The 26,161-nt window shown below is 40.2% G+C and overlaps 2 protein-coding genes across 2 annotated transcripts in view; both read left to right on the forward strand.

The window, feature by feature from the left end:
* The first annotated feature begins 58 nt into the window (after positions 1 to 58).
* Positions 59 to 1,810, forward strand: LOC124178410 (putative defense protein 3). The gene is made up of 3 exons (XM_046561705.1): positions 59 to 272; positions 469 to 609; positions 1,197 to 1,810. The coding sequence occupies exons 1-3, from the start codon at positions 66 to 68 to the stop codon at positions 1,362 to 1,364; spliced, it is 516 nt and encodes a 171-aa protein (XP_046417661.1). The 5' UTR covers positions 59 to 65; the 3' UTR covers positions 1,365 to 1,810.
* Positions 1,811 to 2,320: 510 nt separating this feature from the next.
* The window catches only part of LOC124178405 (dual specificity tyrosine-phosphorylation-regulated kinase 4), a 119,469-nt gene continuing 95,628 nt past the window's right edge, over positions 2,321 to 26,161 (forward strand). The window contains exon 1 of the mRNA XM_046561692.1: positions 2,321 to 2,820. The gene's annotated coding sequence lies outside the window, so the exon portion shown is untranslated. The remainder of the gene's footprint in view (positions 2,821 to 26,161) is intronic.

The raw sequence follows: 26,161 nt of genomic DNA on the forward strand, positions 1-26,161 counted from the left end.
CAAATGTAATTAATTCTACATTCTGAAGTGAGTATAAAATTTTCTGTAAAAAATTCATCGTCATTATGATCTCATTGTCAATTTTCAGGATGTTCCGATTCCTGATTTTCCTTGGAAGCATCGTCGCCGTGACTTATGCTCACAGCGTTGGAGCGCCGGCAAGCGTCTGCGAAAGCATGACGCCGGGTCATTCAGTTGATCCTCAGACCACGCCGTCGCCTTACGACATTTTGCTGAGCAAAAATTCGATTCTGGGAGGAGAGCCAATCACGGTAATTGCGTTCGCGATGCTTGATTTTCTTTTTTTTTCTTTTTTTTTTTTCCATTTTGCTCCAGCTTGATCGGCATCCGGCGACTGGTCGGTGATTGTTATAAATATCGATCGCCGATTAGCGATCTTACGATCGAAAAATGATTACGAATACAACCGCTTGACACTCTGGTTTTTTTTTTCTTCTAATTGAAAAGGTCACCATCAAGGGCCGCGACAAGGAAGAGTTCAAAGGAATATTGCTCCAGGCACGTCTTGGCGACAAAATCGTCGGAACTTTTGACGTAGATCCTGCTGATATCAACGTTCAAACGATCGATTGCCCGAAGGGAGAAAGAGTGAGTGTAATTACACGGTTGTGGATTTCTTAGAGGAATTCATGCACCGAAAACATGAAATAAGATTTAGGAGCTAATAACGAAAATAACAATGATTTGAAAGAATGATTCGACGGTCGTTCTGCGATATTTCAAAATCGAAACTAATTCATAGTCGTTGTATAGTTTTTGCAAAAGAAACGGTCTTTATATTTTTTCACTCGAGTTTTGAGCAATCAAAAGGTCCAAACACGCGTGTCACTCATTTGGAGAACAAAAACTGCCGAAAATTGCGATAATTAGTCAAATTAAATATTACGGCTTCAGCCATATTTTGAGTTTCGTATGAACTGTCAAGTTTATTTCAGTCCTGAGCTACAAACTGTCAAAAGCGGTAAAAACGATATCGTAATTTTTGAATTTCGTACCGAATCGATGTAAAAAACTAGACTTGGAAAAACCTCAATTTTTGATGGTTTCCGGTTCTTTTTATCGCTGAGCATCTCGCTAAGTCTTTGAAAATCACACTGAGATGTGAAAACAGTCGTTTAAATATGATTTATAGCGAGAAAAAGCCTACTACAATATCAATAATTATTCACTTTCAGAACGCTGTCACTCACAAAAACGCGGAAAATAAGTCTGAAGTTTCTGTAAGGTGGATAGCACCTCCGGATCTCGTCGGAGACGTCGTCTTCAAGTTGACCGTGGTCAAAGAGTTCAAAACCTTCTGGGTCGCTCAGAGCTCATCACCTCTTTCAATCCACCGTCAATAAGCATCAATGATTTTGAAATCTAAGCATGCGGTTTATTTTCTTCTAGTTATATTTTTTTTCCTTAATTTTTTGAATCACCGAAATCTCTCTGTCCAAACGAACGATAGAATTGTAGTACTTGCACTCATCTATGTTTCACAGATAATCATGTACCAAAAATGATAGTATCTTGTAATAATCATAATAATCACATCTGACACGAAAATAGTAGAACGTTGTCTAATTACGAAGACGCAGATTCGTGTGTCGTGTTTTATTAAATTTTTCAATTGAAATACAATATATTCATTTACTTCTTTATAAGATATTTCAAAGACCTATTTGCCGCACGACTGGAAAGCGAGTTATCTAGGCGACAGGTTAGAATGTAGAATTCCGATATCTATCCGACAGACAAACGAACCCCTGTATCAAAATCTACTAAATAATAAACAATATCAACGAAACGATTATTAGCGTATAATTATCCCGAGCCGTTGTCAGCGAAACGCCGGCTTACTCCTCGCATCTGTAATCGAAGAGATCCGACGTCAAAGGCCTTTGTTTAGTGATCTTCTCAACAGAGGCCGCGCGGATGAACTGTTCGAAGTTGAGGCCGTTGTCCAGCGGTGGTAACAGTCTATAAAGCAGGCCACCCGCACACAGCGTATAATTAGCGTCGTTTGGCGCGTCTCGGTGGGACGCAACGAAAAAGCGCCTGCAGGTACGCATACAGGCAACCAACGCGACACCGAACGCCGGCGGCTTAGGCCGGAGAAGGCCGAAGTCGGCCGAAGGCGGCCGAAGCGCGCGCTGCAATTGGCGGCAGGTGCGCGCGCAGCCGCTTTGTTTAGCAGCGCTAGTTGGCTGGTACAGCAGCAACAGCGATCAGCGGCAGCAGCAGCAGCAGCGGCAGCGGCAGCAGCAGCAACAGCAACGCGAATCAGCGGCAGCAGCAACGAACCGGCGTTGCTCGGCTGCATACTTTCAGTCGGCCGCTGAACTCGGCGTGCGCCGTTACGGAGTCGGTTCTCAGTTTTGGTTCATGTGTACGCTTAATTTTCGTTGTATTTTCTTCCTTTATCTCTTCCGGTTTATCATCGTTCCAAAGGATAAAATTACTCACCGACTTACCACCGTCACTGTCGTCGGTATTTTTCTTCCCAGTTTACGTCCATTCTCGTTATCAGTTTCGTCCAATTATCTACCACGGATTATGATAAGATTCGCAAGCCGCTGACGATTATCCCGGTAATAATAACATCGACGCAATTATTGAAACTTGTATACGCGAGTGCAGTAAAAATTATTGTGATTCGTTCGAGATTTGCACCGATCTTAAGGATCTTTTTGGATTTTTTAAACCTGCAACAGCTCGGCCAACTTCACGTCCACTTCTTCGTTGCCCCCGTTGCACAGGAAACTGGGAGGAATCGGAGAGTCGTTAGCGAATCCTTCGACTTGGTTATCCTGCATGGTGAGTTCATTCACGCCGTGCAATTATCGCACACTCAAGTTTTTATTACAATACTTTTCTTTTTATTTTTCAAACACTTGTTGTGTTGTAAATAAATATAGTAATACGAATACCGCGAATAGCCGAATAATTTTCACATCCTAATTGTCGCCATTTTACGACCGGCGAGGATTCGCCTTATTCACATGTAACGAGCGGTCGTTTTCACCACGCTCAGATCAGTTCGAACCGGTGGGATGCGAACGAGTAACAAGTTAACGTATATTTATACACATATAGCTGTACATATATATACATGCGATAAACCGGGAGTCTAGGATAACGGTAGGATTTGCACGAATTAGAAACAGGCGCAGGTTACGTGCGGTTTTTCGTATATAAGCGCGAGTCATCTTTACAGACACTTTTATGCTTGTGCAAAAATTCGCGTACCTATATAGTTGAATATCGGCTGACCGTAGTTTTTTTTTTTTTTTTCTTTAATTTTATTTTAGTCTTTTTTTTTTCCTCGCTTCTTCCTCTCTAAAATTCTCGGTAATTTACTCGGCTTAAATCCGGTTATGCAATTAATATTCAACATCTAAAACTATCGAGTAATTTGTAATACGATCGCTGCTGGTGCTGCTATAATAAAAATAAACTTGAAGTCGGAATTGATGCATTCAAATCTAGGGGATGGAATGAAAAACACTTCACATAGTAACAATTCTTGAATGAAAAATAGCTATAATGTATTATTTTTCACTTCTTGAAGAAATTTGAGCCGGAATTTGTAAATTGTCTGCAATCCAGTGTTCGGTCCCCTTTTTTCCGCGCAGCCCCTCGTTTATGAATTATGAATTTTACTCCCGAGGTCAGAGTGGGATATGGTACATTGAATAATTTACTAGGTGTAGCCTTGACTGATTGCGAGACACATCGAACGATTAATCGCGTACATCGAAGTGATCGACGAGTTATTAATTAACTAATATCAAAGAATCGGCCTCGAGTTACTGTGTCTAATTTTTTTTTTTTTTATTACTCTGCTTTTCGCCTTCTTAAAGAGAGATAAGAGTGCCGTTAAGCCCGGGTCATGACCGGATATAGAAAGTGAAACATCTGAATCGCATTCTGCAAATCTATCACATTCAGGCATTTTAGACTTCATCGCAATTATATGTGTATAATACACTTGCAACTTCACTCCACTAACTCACTTTTCATTACTCGTGCAAACTAAACTTCACCACTAACACGAGAGTTGTCTACCGTATTCTGTAAATCGTTGTGTATTATATGTCTCACATGTTGTACTATCCGCATGTTACATGTTACTGCGGTATTGCAGATAAAGGGGTAGATCTAGACTTACACAATGACGTACTTGTAGCGGGTACGTTGTCCGAATGAAAGAGTGAATTGATGAATGAATGAATCACCACGCGTAGATATATCGCCATTATCTTATTCTCCGCCGGGATAATCTGCAGTTTAAGATCGTCTTCAGATAAGTTGATCCCCTTCGTTGATAAATATATTCCGATCAGATAATCTATCCGTAAAAATATTCGACACTGAGATTTGATTTTTACCAACTGTGACAAAAGTGTGTCATTATCGCCATTTGGCAGGAAAGAATAAGAATATAAATAAAGAAATAAATAAACCGAATGAATTCTCCAATCTTAAAAGCCTTTTTGATTTTTTATACAATTTACGAAATCGATCGGTGCCTGAAGAAGGTCTGAAAGAAACAATAAGAAGAGGAGAATAAATTGTAGAAAAATTGGATCCCCTTGTGTTGTTCTTCGAGCGGAAAGCACGAATACCCTTGAATATTTGCATCTTTGGCAGAGTAGAGTAGTAGAGCAGAGTTCCCAATCCTCCCCCCTCTTTGCAGCAGCGTTTTTCTTCCTTGAAGAGAGATGAGGAGATGAGAGTCGGTATATTTGATCGCGGGTCGTAGGTTGGCTTGCGAGCGAAATGAACCGTTGGCAACCCCTAAAGCGCGAGGGGGTGTCGCAGTACGACAATCGATATGGCTAGTAGCACAGCCAGAGTTAACCGAAGGCCAACCCGTTCCTCTCTTCCGCACTGTGTGTATATCATGCACTCCCTAATCCCACGGTACCTATGCACACATATAACTCTGCAGAGGGGATGCGATGATGGATGGGAAATAGGGGGGAACGTGGGATGGTTGCGAAAATACGCGCTTTCCAGATCAGGGGATGAAAGACCGGTAGAATTGATGAGAAGTCTTTTTTGTTCACTGAGAAGATGAGGTAAGTGTACCAGTTATTGAACCTCTTCCAAGTATTGAACTTTTTTGATCGTATCTGTTTGATACATGGTTCGGAAATTAATAGAAAATTAATTTCTTATTGAGAAATTCACAATTTGTAACGTCAATTTATAATTTTGGAAAATAAAAGGGTCGATAATTGGGGTTAAATGTGTCAATAACTGGTACACTCTCATACCTTGATTGAATTTTCACTGATCAACATCATTCATAGATTACTGGTTATCTTTTTGATAGAATCGTGTTGGATTTGTTATCTCTTGATGGAGCGAATCGGGATCTTGACGGACGCGAAGTCAATTTGTACAAGGAAGTTATGGTTGAGTTTGACGTCGGTTTCCGGTTTCTTGGTTGGTTTTATCATCGAACTACTTCTTGGGGCTAAGCCTTTATCTTATCCAACCCCGACAATGAGGAAACTAGTCTATTCGGTACTTCATTCTAGATACCAAACCATGTTTTGTGATAAAGTTCCTGATATTCGCTTGTGAAATGTTACATTTGTAGGATCTAACAGTTTGCATACATTTTTCAGAGAAAGCGTGGATCAATCGATTTTGACCCTTTTTTTTGTTGTTTATTTTTTAAAATTAGCGGAAATTGAATCAAACGTTTCTTGTAGAGTATTGAACACAAAATCTGAATCTGTTGGTAAGAAAACGTCCCTAGCTCTTGGAGCTATATCCAAAATTCAGTTCAAAATTCTTCTCAAGAAATTTTAACAGATCGGACGTTGTTCTAACTCAAACCATATCAGATCATTCCCAACTTGAAGTAAGCAAAGAACTTCGACAAAGTTTGTATCCGTGATTTAAAGCTTAATCCGTGGAAGGTAGAGCATAAAATCAAGAGACCCCACGTTTAAAAATTTGCACATCACGCCTAGTTTCACATCTATAACGACTCTTGAATACAAGCGGTGTCATCGGGGTGCGAACGTGTCGAGAATTGTCAGCGAATGGATCCTCGTGAGAAAACTCATTATGCTTTTTCTACCCAAAATTGACCTCCAAAAGTGACTTGCACGCCTTGAAGAGAGAAAGAGAGATTTTCTTGTCGCCTGAATGACCGTTAACGTCAAATTTTATCTATGAAACTCAACGTAGACTGTAAGGAAAAAGCGAGGCGAGACGACGACTGGTGTACCTGAGGGACTTGACCTCAGGTTCGACACTGCTTCCGGTTAGGTTAGACTCGGCAACCGCTGCTGCTGCGTACGCCTTGTGAAAACGGGTGCTCAGACCGAGCTCTGAGTCAGCTCTTATAAACCCGCAGATGAGAGCGAAAGATAAAATCTGTGCGAAACTCCGCGACACTTTCGAGCCACTTTTAAAAAGCCACCAGAATTTCATATTGTCGTTAACGAGTGCAAAAAAAAAAAAAAAAAAACAGGCAAAGAAGAAACACCTTGCCTCGCTATCCTACTTCAGGGTCATTTCTCAAGACGCTGGTAATTTTGTTCACTTTTTACTTGTCGGTGATCAAGTTATGCTGCAATTTCGACGTCTTTCTCGAGTACTGATGAAAATTAAGTCCCCTTATATGTTTGTGGACAAGAAACAGTCTCACCAAGAGCAACAAAACATTCCGGGACCACTTTGTCTCACCAGAGAAACACTTGTTAAGAGCCGATGATCGTTGTTTGCAAAAAAATTAATTGCGCGAAAACCGATCTGCCGAATCGAACAAAAATTGGTCAAGACTTTTCTCAGAGTATCACAAACATTGGCCATGAGTGGTATCGAGAATAGCCGAAATTGTAGCGTTTGAAAAGCTCTTACCAGATGGTTAAAACTCTCTGAGGTATTGGTTCGATAACCACGGAGGTGTTTCATTCGTTTTCCTCGTTTCGTTTCACGACCCTCTTTCACCTCGCCGTCCTTTTGTCCTGCGCAAATCTCGTTGGCGAGTGTTTGACGTCGTGACACGAGGGCGAATTGCCAATTGGGTATGTAAGGTCGTATAAGAATCGTCGAGGTTTTATGTGCCTGGTCAAGGTCAACAACCTACGTTGGAGCCGAGAAATCCGGTATCGGGAGTAAATATTTGTCTTTCCTTTCGCGTTTTCTTCGATCCTGCGGGAAATGTTATCAGGCAGGACTACGAAGAAGTTGGAACACGTGGTGGTGGTTGGTGCTTACGCTGTGCTTCCCCGACTCTCGGTGTACTTGTAAGGCCTAGATTAAATCTTAGACGACCTAGATCACCGCGGCACCAACCTCATCCTCCACATGTGAGAATCTGATAGACCACGTCACGCACACTAACACGTTCGCCCCGTATTGGAACGCCTTCGTGCGGCATGCTTGATCATTGTTCCTTATCGTTTGTACCATCTAATCATTCGCCTCGAATATGTCTGATCGACGAATCTGAATTCTGTTGAAAGGGGTTCCGGAATACCCCAAAAATCTCGATCTATCACAGTGATGTCGATTTTACGACCGGAATAACGGTTCCAAACTTAACGAGCACCAAATCCGTACTGCGAAATTTCTGTTTTCTCTCTGCACTCGAGCCTGTTCCTTTTGCTTGTGCCAGTTTTTTTTTTTAGCACGAAAGTGAATTTTGTTTTCCATTCCCTGAATCATACTTTAATCTTGATCAACGAGTTTGTTCGAAACTTGCTATTTATTTTATTTCGTCTTCGAATAGCCTTGTAAAGAGTAAGAAATTCATTGTACTTTAAATTTTCTTTTCTTTTTGAATAAGTCAAAGTTTTAAACGATCGAAGCTTAAAATCAGGCCAACGATTAATTGTGTCGTCGCAGAATATAACGCGACTAAACTTAATACAACAGAAAATTGCATCATAATTATGGAATACTTGGAGCTATATATAAAGTAATTAAAATGATGAGTCATCGTGCCACGTCTACCGGCTTTGAGGCAGGAACTTTTACTTTGTCCGTCGTAGACGGAACACTTTTATATCCCAATAGTTTGGCAAACGGAGGAAGTTTCTCATACCGGAAATCAAAGCGAAGGTAAAATTTTCGCGGATGCAAACTTTGTTTTTACACAAAAAAAAAAAGCTAAAGCTGTAAGCTTTGTTATTACAGTGGGCAATCAATCATCCGTGATAAGCCACGGTAAACATTGAGCCTAAGGCTGAGTTCATAAAACGTACGTATCGTTGAGTAATATTAATGATTCGCGTTATAACTCGTGCGAAAAATTGTTCGTTTTTTAGTACTGCTGCAGTGTATTCAAACTGCAGGACTTAATTTCTCGTCTCGTATAACTGCAGTCATGATCGATCAAGCTCGACAGCCTCTCACGTCAAGTTTTATAACATGGTCTCGTTGACTTTCGGCCTCGTCTTGAATCCTCTGGTTCAAACCACGCACCTACTTGTAAAGGAACAGGATCACCCATGACTCATATTGTGATATAATTAATTCACCAATGTTTTGCAATTCGGGCGACGCAATTTTCTGACCAATTTTGGCGACATTCATCCGACCGATTCTTCTCATCTTTTGTTTCACACGTGTCGCCATTCTTCGCTCTTTCCCATTTCGGATGATCGCTTGACAAGAAAACACTGCGAAAAACTGAAAACCGTATGATTTGTGTTATTCTCAATGTAAATTAATGCAACTCTTTACCGAACGATTACAAATTTTGAACATATGATTAATGTTTTTATTCAATTGAAAAAAAACTAGTATACTATATACTAACTTGATGTAAAATTTCAGTAAAATTTTCCATCAGTCTTTCAAGGATATGTTTAATGAATGACAACGGTGTTTTTTCATTTGTAAAAATCTTTTGCGTTTTTTAATTACCGAGGTGTACAATTAACGGTATTGCAATTATAATTTTGTTTTTATCTTTTTACACTTTCTCATTCTTAGACACTAATCGTCGACTCGAATCTCAGAATTTGCTCTAAATTCTGGAAAGAACAAGCAAAAATGTCTCTGAATAGAAAAAAATTAAAGAATAATTGGTAATAAAATTTGCAAACTCATTTGCATTATTTGGCAGAGAAAAATAGCCTCGCTCGAATGCGTCGATGTTGTTCAGCAATGAGTTGGAGAGGTAAGGTAGTCAGGTTGTCAGGCAAGGCAAGGCAAGGCAAGCCGACTACACAGTCGGATATACGAGTGAAAGTGCAGCCGAGTTGCGGGCGTATAACGCAGGTACAGTTAACGGCTTGTTTGCTGCAGTTCTGCGGTACCAGGATTCGAACTCTTTGCGCAGTGATGTGTTCGAAGGTGGCGGATATTCGAGCGCGGAGGAGGCCTCGCGGTTGATCCTTGCGCAATACGTAGCCGCAATAATCCTTCTTTGTCCTCCATGCGCTGCTGGGCCTCGGCGCATCGATTTCGCGCAGCACGATGTGCGGATTTAATTTTCTTTCTCCTTTCTTCTGTCACACGTGTTGCGCGTTCGTTCCGAGTATCGTTGAACAACCGATGGTGATGACTTGAAATTTTGAATGGCGAAATTTTTCGCGTTATTTGCGAAACAATTCGATCTACCGTTCGTTTTCCTCATTTTTAACATCTTTATTCTTCTTTTATTTTTGTTTCCACTCCGGGTTTACTCATACTTTTCGACAACTTGTTATTACCGTTTTATTTTTGCATTTTAATAGCATTGTTCTGTTTTTCCTCTTCTTTGTATCCCGTTGCGCATATATTCACGTGCATGAGACACACGGAGTGATTTGCTAACTACTGAATGGTTTAATGCGCATGCTCTAAAACCCGAGAGCATGAGCAGTTGTTTTCTCAGTGTGACAAACGTTTTTGAGGTTATATACGTCGCGGCGACCTGTTATCTGAATTCATGAACGTTGGTCGACCTGACAAAACAACTGTTCGTGCTCTCGAGTTTTTTAGCGCATGCGCGTTAAGTCATTCAGATGTTAACAATTCACTTTGTTTAAGTCGACAAGTAACTGAGGTCAAACTGATTTACGATCTAGTATATTTTTCTTTATGTTGGAAAAACAAGTTTTCCTCATTCGTTATTCGTTTCTCTTCTCCTCGAAACGTTTTTCCTTCTGCACTTTTAATTAATAAGTGAACAAAGTTTAAAATATAATTTCCAATGAAAAAACCAACTTGCTCTTACGAATATACAATAATACATATTTATTTCACTGCTTTTGGAGATTTTTCGTGCCCGTTTTTTTTCTTTTCTTCAAATTAAGCACACCTGCAATACTTGTGCGAATTAATTATTTTGTTATACGGTTAAATATTTATACAGTATACACAGTGTTGATAAACCAAATTTCGATAGATACCACTGGCTAAAAACCAATTTTCTTCTGTGAACTTATTCTTTTTCATCTAAAAATCAAATTTTTTATGAATCTCAAATAGTTTTTTTTTTCGGTATCAGAGTAACGTAGCTTAATTCTGTAATGATTATCAATCACGATGACTTAATCAGAATTAAACATATTATGCGTATACGCATGTATATATATGGGGTATTCCACGTCAAATCCTATAACAGAATCAAAGAACATATTGAAAAGATGATGTTTGATTTTTTTCAGATTTTTCCGACACATGATTTCTTCACGACAATTCGTCCAATAAATTAATTTCAACAATGTTTTCATTTTTCGCGCCTACGTAGCTTAAAACCTGGACGACATATGAAAAAATACCTTTACAGAAATTTTACGTTCTCTTGTGAAATTTTCTAGAGTATTTTTTTTTAAATTTTTCATACCCCGTTTCAGTGTAGTTTTGGTACAAAATGCGCGTAAATTGTTCGTAACCGAAGAACGCCCGGATCGAATGGGCTACAATTTATACACAGAATGCCTGCTTCAATGTTAAAGGTTGTTTAAAAACGTCGAAGTGGGCGGCGCGGTGGTTCGGAAGATGTATCAACAAATATTCACGCAGTGGCGAGAATTCGGTTCAAACTTCGCGGCGCGGCAAGCAATTTTCTCACCCTGCGCGTTGCGCTGCTGCGCACTCGAGCGCGATCGTCAATTGTTACGCGCCTTGTTTATAATCTCGATCGTCGACTTTTTCCATCATTCGTCACGATTCCTGACATGTTACGCGAGTTCCGTACCGCCGGGCAATATTTCTCAAGCAATATGCATCCGAGGTAAGAATTCAACGATGTTTCGCTTATCGTAATACCGACTGTATAACTTTTACCATTCGTAGTGTCGCGTTACGCTACGTATGGACGACTAATTTCAGACATCCATGTGAACTGTTACTTGTAACTTTTGAACTAGTTTCACACCAACTACGAAACTTACAGACAATCTTTGGTATTGACGTGCTGTGTAAAAAATTCAGCCAATTCGATGAGGATAGTATTTTGTTACGGCAGATTTTCGAATATTTTTCGTCAAAATTATGCTTTAACGGGGCACGAAAAATGCCACAAAATTATGTTTAGAAATTTCGTACAAAGATGCTAAACTTTTGCATGGGAACTTTTTCCATACGTCATCTGAACGTCAAGCTATGTTAATTTTAAAAAATGTGAAATCGTCAAGAGCTGATTTTTCGACCAGCTGTGGTAAGATAATGCTCGGTCAGGAAAATCTGAAAAAAATCAGATTCGATGCTTTCAATACGAACTTGAAGTGAGTAAACGAGCGAAAACATCAAAAATCGTGGTGTGGGAAAAAATCTCGTTTCATCGTTCGATTTGACGTGGAATCCCCCGGTATTTATTACCGTGCGCATAAAGCAAACACCGCGTTTAACATAATGTATACTTCAGACAAAATTTTTGCCCTCGTAGTATAAGAAGATATAATTCAACATTAGCTTAGTGATTATAAAATGATGATAAGCATTTTCCCGCATTGTTTGACTTACAGTAAGGCGTATATATCTCGTTAAATTTCAACGTTCAAAAGATATATATGCAGGGTCCGCACATAAAACCGCGAATACAAACTATCCCGGAACATCGAATCTCGGAGCCGCTGGCTAACTTAAATACGTATATCTCTATCGCATACGATATATTTAAAAAACAAATAACTTCTCATATACGCGACGTTGAAAGTGTGTGCTTGTAACACAGATTTCCGAACACCATGAACACCGTGAGCGTGGACGGATATTGTGCGATTGGAATGGGCGGCAGGAAAGCTCTTACATCTAGCTTCGTAAATTGATTTCCGTGATTATTCATCTCCTTTCGCTGCATAAGCGTTACGGTCCTTTTTGTTATCTCAGCTGCCGCTTCTTGCACGATGCTGCGGCGAATCGAGCTGCTTGGTAAAAATGGCCACGCAACAACGAGGCTCGGAAATCTGGAGAATCGGGCGTCGTCTTGGACTTAAAATATTTACCATACCGTTACCAGATGGTTCACACTTACCCCCGACCACCAGAACCATGGGGGCTCTAACGTTTCGCATTTCCGGCACCGTAGAAGTTACTCTGCGCTCACGATATGGGGCATTCCGTGTGAACCGTATTAATTTTTAATCCCATATTTTTCAAGATCCTTATCTACAAAAGATTTTTAATACGGGATTTTTTTTTTCGTTTCGAAAGATTCATTTTTATTCACGAAAAGAGAAAAGAGAGAGAAGGAGAGAGTGGGTGGAAAATTGTCACGTACTGGATATCAATTTTTGGCGATAAAAAATTATTTGAATATACTCAAGTGTCAATGGCAGTTTTAACGATAATATTGAAGTTATCAGAGAACGAAAACAATTCTTTGTTAAAAAAGTAGAATTCGGAAGTGGAGGAGCAGAGAAACTGCATGAATAAGATTGAATTTTAATTTTATAGATTACTAAATATCTTCGTATACTCAGTTACATCCGGAACATATAAATACCGTTTATTTAAGATAATTAACATTTCGTGTACCTATCGAATAAAACCTCTTGACTACTCGTACAACTAAATGTACAGAAAACAAAGTTTGAAAATGCACTCCAGAATTATCGTCACGCGAGGCAGAATAATTGACATATTTCTGTTCTGAAATGAAACAATTAACGAGAATGAAAAGTTTCAAGTTGAATAAAAGTTGCAAATAAATTGCTTAAATCTACGAGCGCATATTTAACTTCGAAATTAACTGCAGGGAATGCCCCATACAATGCAATTCTCAAAACCTATGACGCATATTGCAGGGTTGAAGCAACTCAGCTGTGCTTGTGCAGTTAGCCGGGGTTAAGTTAGGACAGATATATTTAACCGCCTCTAATATAGATAACCCTCGTATATACATGTAATATACTACATACTATATATATATATATATATATATATACATACATACACACACGTCTAGAATATATTCGGTTTCGCTTTAAGCTCAAGTTTGTACAGACGACTCTGAACCTCTGGAGAAGAATTCTTGAGGGACGTATAAACGATTCAAAATAATCCGTGTGCCGAATACTCGGCATCTCTTGTGTGAAATATATATATGTATATATATATATATCTGGATATACATATGTATTCATATAGCTATAATGTTGATAGTCCGCAGCCGAAATGCGAGAGGCCACGGTTAGCACATCATCTCTTGTTCCCGCTCACATCGCATTTTCCATCTATTTCCACGCGTTTATAAGGGGATCAGCTTACTTGTGAGTCGTAACTCTGACAAATGGGGTAAATACGTGGATCTATTTATTCTATTTATTTATTTTATTTTTTTTTCCTCACCGACAGAGACTATTCGTCAAGAGTAACCCGATTCCTTCCACTTTCTCAAACACTTTTCCCAAACTTCTCGAGATATCTTGGCGACGTGAATTTTTGAAAAAAGAAAGACTTCGACAAAGCAATAATTTTTACATATTGTTTTTGTAAATCGATGTAAACGAGGGAAAAGTATCATTATAGAAAGATACTTGTGCGATAAATATCGAAATTGAGTCAGGTACGTGGTAGAATTTTTCAATATGATTAAAAAGAAAAGAAGTGGAAAAAAAAATAATAAACAAACTGCTGAGAAATGGTCGGTGAATTAAAATTGACGGTAAAGCAACTAAGTGAAATATTTTCACTTCTCGACTAAGGATCCGGCTTTGAGCTATAGAAATCATTTTTATACAATTATACAAACGTATTCTTAGACGTTAAATGTGTTTGCCTCGCGTCTTACCTGCGCACTTATACCGGTTAGCTTGAATGAGTTACAGCTCGGTTACCGGTTTCAGAGACAACGCGGATATGCAGCAATTTCGCGCTTCCGCCGAGGTAATTGAACGAATCGAAATGACGCGTATCTCATCATCGTGCCGTGTATTGCACACGTAATGTGAAATTTCAAAGCAATTACGAACGAAGAAGTAATCGAACAATTTTCAAGTCAATCGATGCATTCATGATCTACGCTGATAGAAATTTTTAGTCCTTAACTATTTTTATTTTTTACCACAATCGAAAAATATAGTTCTAGGTAGAAAGTGAAAATTAGTTTTCTATCTTAAGAGCTGGTAAGCCAGAAAGTCTAGTATCCGTTGCTATTCTTTCTCATTACGATCACTGTTGCTATATTTTCTTGCAACTGTTGCGAAAATTTAATGCTTGTGCAAGAATAAATTGACGTTAAAGCCTTGTTTAACTAAAAAAGTAGAGTAAACCTCTGAAACAGATTTTGCGTCGCAATTACCAAAAAAAGATCGACGATAGCGCAAAATGGTTAGGCGTACCTCGTTTTTCGCAATTCCAACAATATTCAAACAGTTTTTTTTAACGATACCTGTTTTACTCAATTTTTCTAGTTACTGTAACAAATGAAATTTTTCTCAGCGAACAGTTCTTCAATGTTTACCGGAGACATAGAAGAGGACTGATTGTAAAAGAGTTTGTAAAAACGCGCAGCCATTCTCCTATGGGTTCCATGTGACGGGCCACGCATCATCGCTGTTCATAATTGCCGTACTAAAATACTGAAACAGAATCGTATGTACGTTACGAACAGCTGCCGCGAAATGCCTGCTGTACTTGTCACGTGTTAAGATTACGATTGATGTTATCATCAGCTGCTTCGCTAGCTCTGACTGGTGGTCACTGTTTAACCGGGACGGTAATTAACGGGGAACTAAGGTTAACTCATGCGGGCGTCGTTCCCTCTTCTTCCTCTCCTCCTCCTCCTCCTCCTTCGTCGTCATCTTCGTCATCTTCATCATCTTCTTCCTCGTCTCTTTCGGTATCCTCACTCACTCGACTTACCCAGTTCACTCTCGGATCCCATTATTTTTATTATCACTCAGCGAGGCTTGTCGTCGTTATAATTCGCAAAAACTATACAGAGTTGAAATGGATTCGCAGTTCAACAGGCCAACCTCACTTAAATTTTCATGTCCGACCCGGTTACACGCTATGTGTTAAAACAATCTCACCGTTGCTCCATTATCAACGGACTTCAACCGCCGTTATTGACATTCCAGACTGACAGTATGGTGCTAGTGGGTTTTGGATACCTTCTACGATATTATAACACAGTTCGATAACTACTGTTGGGCCTTGGAAGTGGGACTGGTAAAGGCTGTCAGAGTTTCCCAAGTCCTGCGGGAAAGAAAGACAGGATTTTGATAACGAAACGTACAATTGGAGTGTCTTTGCCAATGAAATCGTTCATCGATACTGGTGAGAACGTTCACTTCGTCTTCAGATGCTTTGTAGTCTTTTTGAGAGGAGTGGAGTTCCTTTGTCACGTGTTCGTTAAATCTGTAAAATTTGCCAAAGTCAAGTCAAGTAAAGTCACGCTGCAGTTTACCCAGAACTCAGCATCCGAGGAAGTTGCAGACTCCATGATCAACATGTGTGCCTCGGAATAGTGTAGAATTGAAATATAGCCATGAAGAGTTTGATGACCAGGTCGAACTCGATTTCTCCAATTCCCTTTTTGCGCTTATTGTTGGAAGATGAACTCGGGCAGGTAGTGGAAGGCGGTGAAAGATGCGGGTAACAAGCCTGGTGGACCAGCAAGGGATTGATCTATCAACAGGTTCCACTACGGGGGAAATATCCCCTTTAAGTTTCTCGAGTCTCTTGGCAAACGCCGATCGACGTCTCGCCGTGAACTTTCCTACATGGACAAGCGTGCGGATGGGACGACGAAGAGAGAGAGAATAAAAGCAAGAGAGAGAGATCGGTGGTTCAGCGACAAAGACGCTGCTGGTCTGCTGGACGTGCTCCTCGGCAACAAAGAGCGAGCCTGGCAACAGCGACGCCAACTTGACCGTCGGGACTGAACCAGCTGAAGATGCCTCTCTTTCTCTCCTCTTCATCTTTCTCTTTCCTTCTCACCGAGGAAGAGGACCGGCCGGTGCGAGATTCGAACCACCATCTGCAGCGGAAATTATGATATACCTCTCGATCCACGAGCCGGGAATTATCAGCCTGGATCACGAAGAGGATAAGAGGAAGAGGAGGAGAGGAGAGATGAGGAATTGGCAATTATTACGATCGGACGATGAAGGTTACCGGCTAGAACGCCGCCGTATGCCTATTACCTCCAGCCGCGGGAGGAGCATGCAGGTGAAAGTGAATATCAGACTACGTGACTAACTCCTGTCTAGTGCTGTCATTCTTTTTTTTTCATCTCTCTTCCTCCTCTTTTGCATCCGCGTTCACGTTTGTTGGTTTCTTTGCTCGCCAGTCCAACACATCTGGTAACCGTCAATTTCGTTGTCAGCGAGTGAGTTACGATTATGCAATCCAACGTTTGTTCGGAAACTTTGTTTTCCCATCAGCTGGGTCACAGACGCAAGTAGAGTTTCCTTTTTGAAACCATCGAGTTCCTTTTTCAGTTCTCTTATTCTTTAAGAAATTAATACGTACAGCCTCGCGGAGTATCGATAAACCAAGGATGAGCACGTCTGGATCGATCTTCGTTCGTCTGTAGTTGTCGATTTATTTTCCTCTCATGAGATGGAGGATAGCAGGAGAGTCCCAAAAGCATCGACCTTCAAATCCCATCCGGCGATCAAAAGCTGGAATTAAGAGGAACCCCTAATTTTTATAACCCCTCGACTTTGAACTCGGGGAAGAGGATCCCTCCGAAGATTTATGCCACTCTTATAAGCTTCAACAGCTCATCATTATCGGAAATTTATCCAGGTGTTACCAAGGCACGGATTATCCGGCGCAGAATTTGAATTACGTGAACTGGATATTCTCTAATTACATGCTTAGTTCGTTTCTGCACTTCGAGCTCTCAAGGCTTGTACTGAATATAGGCTGGAACTTGGTTAAAGTAAAAGAGTTTCAGAAGAGTAAAAAGCTGACGTTTTTCAATTTTGATCTTTGTTCCCACAAGCATAAAGAATACATCGAACGTCTCGTGTATAGAATATTGAATTTTTGAAAGTTTCTTATAGTTTTTTGTACTATATCAGTCCCTTCCTCAAACTTCTCCTCGTTTCGTAAGCCCGTAAGAAAAATGCCTTTCTTGAAAAGCTTGCGCGAACGCGAAATGAAGGAGCAAAAAATCAGACTAATGGCTCAAGCATATCGATTACACACCGCTTACATATACAACCCCTCGTTAACAAAGTAGGCATCGTATAATACCAACAACCCAAGGAAATGGTGTACGCCAGGGTGAAAGTTGAGGTCAGGTTAACCGACCGGCTTAGCGTCTTATCAAATCAATCACGACGTTGGCACCCCGATGATGTGGCTGCGGGCATTAAGTCGGTAAAAAAACGATGACTGGGACATGAAAGAGACTCGAAATGTCAGAAAGTTTCATCCGTGATTAAGAGAATTTTTCCAAAGAATTTTGATTCCCAGATTAGTCGATTATATACTGTAAAAGGGAATAGTAATCACGTCGAAGTTAGTTAGTTAGTAACGTTACCGTAACGATTCATGCTTAGGAAAAAACCGTTACGTCGCGATTTTTTAACCGTTTCAATTTCAGCGAACCGCAATAGAACGAAAACATGATAATTTGAATTTTTCAGTATGAGTTCTTTAAAAATCTTTGGTGTTCTTTAAAAGTGATTTTTCCCATAATGTATCGTTACGATAACCGTACTAACTTCAATCTCGCGTGAATAGTAGAACGTTCACAAAGGGGCACGTCTCCTCTAGAATTGTAAGATGCTAGGTGTGCGTAAAACGATCATTGATAGGCAACGTGAGCATGTCGGGTATTCGGTGTGTGACTCTATCGGAATTGCGTGAGTATGCATCGCACGGAGGGTAGGTACGTAATCTGGATGTCCAATCTCCGTAACATACAGCCTCGCGTATACGGCTCTCGCACAGCAATTAAACCAACCAATAGCGTCACCGCCATAAAAAGATAATACCGATCCATGGCGTGGCTGGTAGGCGACGAGCTACGGGGCCCGTATCATGGAGTCAGTCTGAGGTACGGACCGAGGAATGACACGGGGATTGACCCCCGAGTACGGTGAGAAATTAACTTTACGATGCGACTGTACATATAAACATATATACATACATACGTAGAGGAAATGGAAGAGGATAAAAGAAACAAGGAATGACGTTGTAAAGTTCAAATTTCTTCCCGCATCATTTTCCTCTTTCTTACCGGTGATTATTATTTGCTTCATTTCCCCTTTCCTAATCCCACCTCGAGATTCACCTCACCTGTAAAACCTACACCTTGGCTCCTGCATCTTATACCGTATACTTTTCTATATTCTGAAACGGGGCTGCCCGATGATGCGATGTGAAATATCGTTGACCACCTTTTCCCCCTTTCATACCGCCGTGACATCTTTACGGCCGTTTTGACGTACGCATACACGTAACAATTTGTGTGAATGTGGTTGATGTACGGGGTGTTCGATATGGTGGAACATATGTGTATATACGGCGGACGGAATGCGGCGGAGATTGACTCCGAAGAATAAAACGAGAAGAAAAAAAAATAAATAAATAAAATTAAAAAAATGGTACGTAAAATAAAATTTAAAACGTCGAAATTTTATAGCCAGGTTACAAACCGGACCTCAAAAATCCGCCATCGTAAAATTTGATACCAATTTTTCGAAGTCTTATTTGATTATTTTTTTTCTTTTTCCTCTTCATTTTATAACAACTTCTGTTAGGCATAATTATCTTGCCGGTTTTGAACCGATTCACGATTTATCACCCTGATCCTTTGGTCCAGGTCTTTGGCCTTCGGGCATAGTCGAGAACACTGGCCTAAACGGACACAAAGGACCGTTCCGCGGTCCTTCCTTAAGGCTGTATCACGCGGTCTGATAATCAGCGAGGACAGTCCTTTTCAATTCTTTCAATAAATTTTTTCACGCTATTTTGACATAATTTTAGTATAAATGAATAAGATGATAGAGAAAAATATCGAGTAACGTGGATTCGTTGTATCGGTTTGTTACATATATTGCTAATTTTTAGTTCGCTGAAATAGAGATTCAACGATGATTTTGTCGGGAGACTCGGTAGAGTCTCGAATGAAATCGTCATAATAAGTCGATTTATATGGGGCATTCCGCATCGAATCAATCTACGTATAACCCTCACCGTCAAAGATTTTTTTAGTTTCAAGTAATTTTTAGGGTGTACAAAAAAAAAAGAGAGAAAAAGAAAAAGAAAAAGAAACATCCTTCGTCGGGACTTAGATTTTTCGACCAGGAGATTGATTTTTCCTGCTCTCAAAAACGTGAATAACCAATTTTTTAACGAATAGTCTTAATCGATTTGCTTCAAATTTTTATCATCAATTCTTTGTTAAAGTATGAATATTTTGAGACCAAGACAAAAACGGGCAAGCCTTTGGTTTAAAAATAACAGCGAAACAAGTAATTGAAAAGTGGGGAAAAACACATAAAAAATACAAGTTTGTATTTTTGAAATTTATATTCCAATCGATTCTTCTCACTTTTGAATTAATTGTTTTGCTCGTAACTTCCAAGCCGAAAGCTTGCCTTCTTTCATCTTGATCTCAAAAGTATCATTTTTTACCAAATAATTGATGAGAAAAATTGGAAGCCAATCGATTAGAGTTGTTCACTCAAAAATTGGGTGTTTGTGTTTTTGCGAAGAGTAAAAATCAGACTCGTGGTAAAAAAAATATCTATTACTGAAGAAAAGATGTTTTTTGCGTAGACTCTGCACCGTATTGAAATATAAATAAAATCGCCAATGGTGAGGGTCAAACGTAGTTTGGTTTAGAGTGGAATGTCTCATATAAGTACCGTTTGCTGATTAAGAGCTTAAATAGTCAACTAACGAACAAAGTATTTTTATAGCGTGAAGGAACCTTGGAAGGAAATCTGGCACCCATTCAACCAGCAGGAAACTTGTCGAGATTAAAGAGCCCCAAAACTGATTTGTAATCGCATTCAACCCACCCGTATCAAAAATTCTACGAAAATAGCACGTTTCTCGGGTCAATCAGGCGCGCCCGCGTAACACCGACGGCTGAAATTCACTCGGTAAGCGAAACCCGAACCCTGTTTCATAGTCAGGTGGTTTCCAGTGGCTGTAGACCAGTTGGCACACGATTGGCGGGTGAGGGTTTCGAGCTTGAAAGAAGCGGCACGTTGTCTGGACCCCGAAGGCTCGGAGGTCCTTAATTCCGGACCAGCAGGTAGCGGCTTTCGGCAGGTGACCTTCGCTGTCTCGGTCTATCCCGGCGCAGTTACAGCCGAGATCCTGCAGGCTCAAACCTGCAGTCGAAATCCTCGCCCTCACCAATTTCCACCCGATTCCTGTCCTGTCCTCGTTCCTGGATCGCGCGCCCTTTTCATTCGGTCGAAAAAAAAGCAGGGAAGAAAGAAAAAGGTTGCGTATGTGTTTTTAGATGTGCGTTGGATGATGTGTTTTTTTATATTGTTTTGCCAAGTGGCATGCTAGCAATGTCCGGCAATCTGGGCCAGACTTTATGTCCTTTGGAGAAAATATGAGTTCTGCATTGTTTTAGGAAGTCTGATAATCGGGTTTAATATTCATAGACTTGGATGGAAAAGTATCGAATATCTTTTCGTCGTGTTCAATAGTTTGAAAATGCATGGAAATTTGTGAGAAACTAGTCGAAAGCAACCCCCGATATTTGAAAGCAGATTAATCGTTTCGACAAAGGGAGACATACTTCCAAATTTTAATTTCAGCAAGTCTTACAAGGAAGGTGTCCCAAGTCGATCTCTCCGATTCGATTTCATTCGTAATATGTTACAGTAGATTAAAAACTAAGCGACACATGCTTCTTTTTTGAAACCACCGTTCAAATTTAGGCACGTCAAGGGGTGATTTGGCCGTTTCACCCACAATAACGTAATATTTTCTAACCAATCCAACTGCAGAAGTATTCTCGTAACGAGAAATAAAAAATGTAGTTTACTCTATGGAAAAAAAATCTTCCCAATCACCCCTTGACGTACCTTAATTTGGAAGGTGGTTTCACCCCCTTAAGGTGTTTAATGACAGATGAAAAGAAATACATGTCGCTTAGTTTTTAGTCTACTGTAACATATTACAAAAGAAATTTAAATCGGAGAGATCGATCTGGGATACCTTCCTTGTTAGACTGAACCAAAATTGCTCCATTTTACCGTAACTCGGAGTAAATTTTTCCGAATTGAAAAATTCGAGACCTTTAACAAGTCGCGAATTTCGAAAATTTCTGAAGAGTTCTTCCGTCTTGTGGTACCACACGTTTGATGCCAGTGCGATCGTGTGATTGCTGGGTATGATTAGCACGGAGTCACAGGCGTGGGTAACGCGAAACGGGGTATTAGTCACTTTGTGAACTGGGCCGGTTCTTTGTTGGCGATTAAAAATTGGCATTATGGTGGGGCTGATACAGATTCACGCGTCTCATGAATATACAACGTACAACGTATAAATATACACGGGACGAGTGGCATTTCGTTCGATGTTCGTTTATAAAACACAGCTATACTACAGGCAGACGGTGACTAATTGCAGAATCTAAATCTGAAAGCAATCTTCGCGAGTGATCTCATATGTAGCTACCAGTTTGTAACTGTAATCAATATACACGGACACGTAGGCATGTTGGGTACAATATCATTACCGGAACTTTTACACATAAGGAAGCATTGTGGTAGTGCAGATATGGTCGATATTCATGAGACTCAAATTCGTCGGTAGAAAGTGAAACTCCGCCACGGTTTTCATCACTCTGTTATGTCTAATCTGATCCGATCCCTGTATTTGTCACGTGATTGACGGCTCAGAAGCTGGAAGTGGAACAAGTTTGAATCGATTTTCACTCTTTTCGCAAATCCGATTAGCAAGCAAATCCTCATTCGTCAAACAGTTCTCGAATATCGATGTTCTCGTCTTCGTCGTGAAGCATCGAGGGGAGTATTGACATAGAAAAGACCATTCGATGGTTGCTCATTTTCCGAATTGAGTTCCTTAAAACCCTCAGTGACAAACTTGCATAGTCTGTATTGTTAACGCGGCAGCTTGCGCCAGTTTTTACGGTACGGAGATGATACGGTTCAGCCTAGTTACGTGAGCGTAATCTTAGTGGGACACTAACTGCGGTTGTAATTGAGGGTTGACGTACATAAGTTGGCCTGCTAGTTCGCTGCACAGCGAAGAGGAATTGCTGGGCAAGACTCGTTAAGGTTATAATGTGGGAGTTGTGAGAAGAGTAAGAATAAGAATAAGAATTAAGAAGAAGAAGAAGAAGAAGAAGAAGAGTAGGAGGAGAAGGAGGGCCTAGATCCCATGGTACGTGCATGTATGACGGTACGTACAATACAATATGTGGTGTACTGTCATAACTTACACATTAAACTTTACACACAGTACGAATAAAGAGAAGATGACACAAGGCGCCGTTGAGAACAGTCATGTATGCAGCATGAAACGGAACTACAGGAACGCGGCTGTTGCCGGCATGTCCAGCTGCACGCCATGCCAACGACATTCACACAGTGAAAAAGAAGAAGAAGAAGCCGAAGAAAAAAAAGGAGGAGAAAAAGGAGACGAAGAACGACTAATGACTTTCTCTGAACAGTGTGTTATATGCTCTGATCCAACCACGTGTGCTTGATTCCTCGGAGCAGCGAGGTACCTACATCGGCCAAAAATATCATAATCAGTGAAAAAGTGAAAAGAAACCGATCCTTTACCACCTGCTGCGACTCTGCCTGGAGAATTGGACTACCCGGAGAACATTTTCACCACGTGATAACGGATTAGCTTGCGCTTGGGTGAATGATCCAGATCCCGAGTCTCCTTGGGCTCACTTTTCGTCCCGGCCTGACGTGCGTTGACAAGTCGTAGATATAATTCGAGTCGTTTTGCGGGTCCTGGAGGGTTTGGCTGAACCTACCGATCGGGATAACCGCGTCCGGAGCTCCCACGCGACGCGAACAAGACCGGCTCGTAATATATTGCACCTTCTACCGCAAGATAAAACATGAACCGCAATTCGAGGCGGTTACGTGTGTGCGTGTCGATACGCAGACTGGGCTCTCGGGGGCCGGGGGACGTCGAGGACCCCGGGGACCGACGCCTTGGGACTTACACTTGGAATCGGTCGGGCTGGAAACACGCCGCGACGCCCACGTTCGAGGTGCATGGAGGTGTGGGTACACCGACGCGCATGAGCACGACTTGGCAGCTCTGCGGAGTCTATCCTTATGCAGCAAACAGCCTCGGTGTAGGCTGCAGCACGACCCCCTGCCTCCCTGCCTCCGTGTCGCCCCCCATTTCTCCCTTCTTCGCGTTTATTCGTGCTTCGTGTGCCTCGAGTGTGTATCAGGAGTTGGTACCACCGCTTATATTCCTGCCTGGAGGAGCCAGGGTGAGGCATTTGAAGTGGTCGTTTCGTACCCACTTCGGGGTATAAGCCCCAATCATCGATTTTATGGATTTTACAAAATGGAGATAATGGTAACGATGAATGAACCATTGATCTTCTGAGATTTTAAGGCTCCTGACATCGCTGGTACCGTAAGAGTATCCTGATCGATTTCAAATCAACGTTGCATTGGAAAACAGTCGCTAGGTTTTGACAAGTATTTGAGAACCACATATCTGGTTCCTTAATGTTCTCTGCTAACTTTCACTACGTCCTTCACTTTCTTATCCTTACCGTTATTTTCGACCTGTCGGGTACCTAGCTGCATTTTTTCTCATCAGGTCCGAATCCTGAAAATTCATGACCCTTGTTCTATTTTTTCTCTACCGTATCCCACGACTTTGCCTCACTCAAGCTTTTCTTCAATTTCAAATAAGTTTTGTTGTCCTGTGGAAATAATACCACCGTCTAATGATTTGTGACCAACGTATGTTATTGGAAATCATCTGACGGTTAATATTATTAGGAGAAATTGAAAACTATTTTTATAAATTTTTTATTGAACTGAAAATCGTGTCAAATCATCAATGAAAACCATTCGATTGAGAAAAGCTGACCAATAATGAAATAATGAAAAATATTACAATATAATCAGCAATAATGAAAACATTCGATAATAATTAGAAGAATTTTACAATAAAAGGATTTAGAATCCTGCGTCTAGTTAATGATAGTTTTTAGAAAATATTTGAAATAGTTACAAAGAACATGTTCCGAAATGATTCATAATCATTTGAAATCGTATCCTCATTTTAACTTTCAAGATCCGTAATGAAAAAATTATAAGCAGTACGAAGAAATATAATTGACTCGGTTTTGTTTACTGATCATCGACTGTTAAATAATAATGATAGGTGTCTCAATATTTTTTGGCACAGATCTGACTGATCTGCGTCAAGATTATTTAGTCTCAAATGAATCTTTAAAAATTAAGTTTCCAGTCTGTTGGATCCGGTAGAAGTATTTTGTACCACTGGTTTAATACCGTTTAAAGAAGATGTGTCGAGTTGCGACGATTTTGGTTACGAAACTCGAGTCGACTCGGGTCGTTCTTACATTATTTCAAAGAAATTTGCATCTTCTAGAAATAATAATTAGGACGTGAGGTGAATCTGTATTTTCTTCCGTTTCGTTCGTCAAAGTCAACTGCGTAAGACCTACACACCGATCTTGACACTGTTGAAACGTATAATAAATGAATTACAATATCAAAAAACGTCAAAAAATCGGAATAAAGTAAAACTTGGGGAGATTCTAACAACGGTATAATGATTTTTTTTCAATTTGTATGGGAATTTTTCCCGGAATCGGATAAAATTGTTGTTTTTCAACAACAAAAAAAAAAAAAAAAAACTACTCGATACTCTCGTTTAAATTTCAAAAAAAAAAAAAAAATTCTGTCACTTGTCACCGATTAATCACGGTTTCTACAACATGAAATAATTACTTCAATACAGATCTCCAAACGTTACCGACAATATCGTGTCTGAATAACAATTTATCGTTTTTGAAAATATTGATAATCAAACGTCTCACCCTGTACGCTGCTGCATGTCTGTACTTACCTTTGCCTCCGTACCTGCCTGACTGCAAGAGCGTTGTGTCTGCGTCTTGAGAGGACAGAGAGCGTAACGTCAGGTGATATAATGTATCGTAATGTAACCCAACCAACAACTCTACGTACGTACGTACGTACATACCTCGTAAGCTACACGCCCGCGCGTATAAAACTAGAGACACGCGCGAACGGCCATAATACGAGAGAAATTTTGTTTTCCTATCTCGCTGGAGGCGGAAATAAAGTGAGAAGGAAGAAATTGGGGGATATGAATGTTTTTGAAAATAAATTGAAAAAAAAAAAAGAAAAATGTTAAAATAAGAAAAATACGAGTCAAGCAACGCGAGTCAAGTTATGTTATGCGGTGTGTATTATTTTTAGTGCAGAAATAATCCGGGATCACCGCTTTCACTCGGAGAGATTGTGCAAAGGCCAATCTGCGGTGATCCCCTTTATATGTATACACACACACACACACGTATGGTTATAAATGCATATAAAATGAAACCATCGATGCATCTGGTCTCACGTTTTTTTTCCCTTCATCTTCTATTCATCTTTTTTGTATCTTATTGTTAGTCCGAAATATTTCAAATCTAGTCTTATATTACGAGTTTAATATTCGAAAAATTGAAGAAGCGGTATTTCAATTGAGAGAAAAATTTTTGGGAGTTTGATTTCTGTTTGAAATTGTTTTTTTGTTCAGTTTTCTA

The sequence above is a fragment of the Neodiprion fabricii genome, chromosome 3, assembly GCF_021155785.1.
Source record: "Neodiprion fabricii isolate iyNeoFabr1 chromosome 3, iyNeoFabr1.1, whole genome shotgun sequence".
Taxonomy (NCBI): Eukaryota; Metazoa; Arthropoda; class Insecta; order Hymenoptera; family Diprionidae; genus Neodiprion; species Neodiprion fabricii.

Excerpts from the sequence above, each read along its gene's own strand:
- LOC124178410 (XM_046561705.1), top strand. The coding sequence starts at position 66 with ATGATCTCATTGTCAATTTTCAGGATGTTCCGATTCCTGATTTTCCTT. Across the intron at positions 273-468 it reads TGGGAGGAGAGCCAATCACG|GTCACCATCAAGGGCCGCGA; the intron begins GTAATTGCGTTC and ends CTAATTGAAAAG. Across the intron at positions 610-1,196 it reads ATTGCCCGAAGGGAGAAAGA|AACGCTGTCACTCACAAAAA; the intron begins GTGAGTGTAATT and ends ATTCACTTTCAG.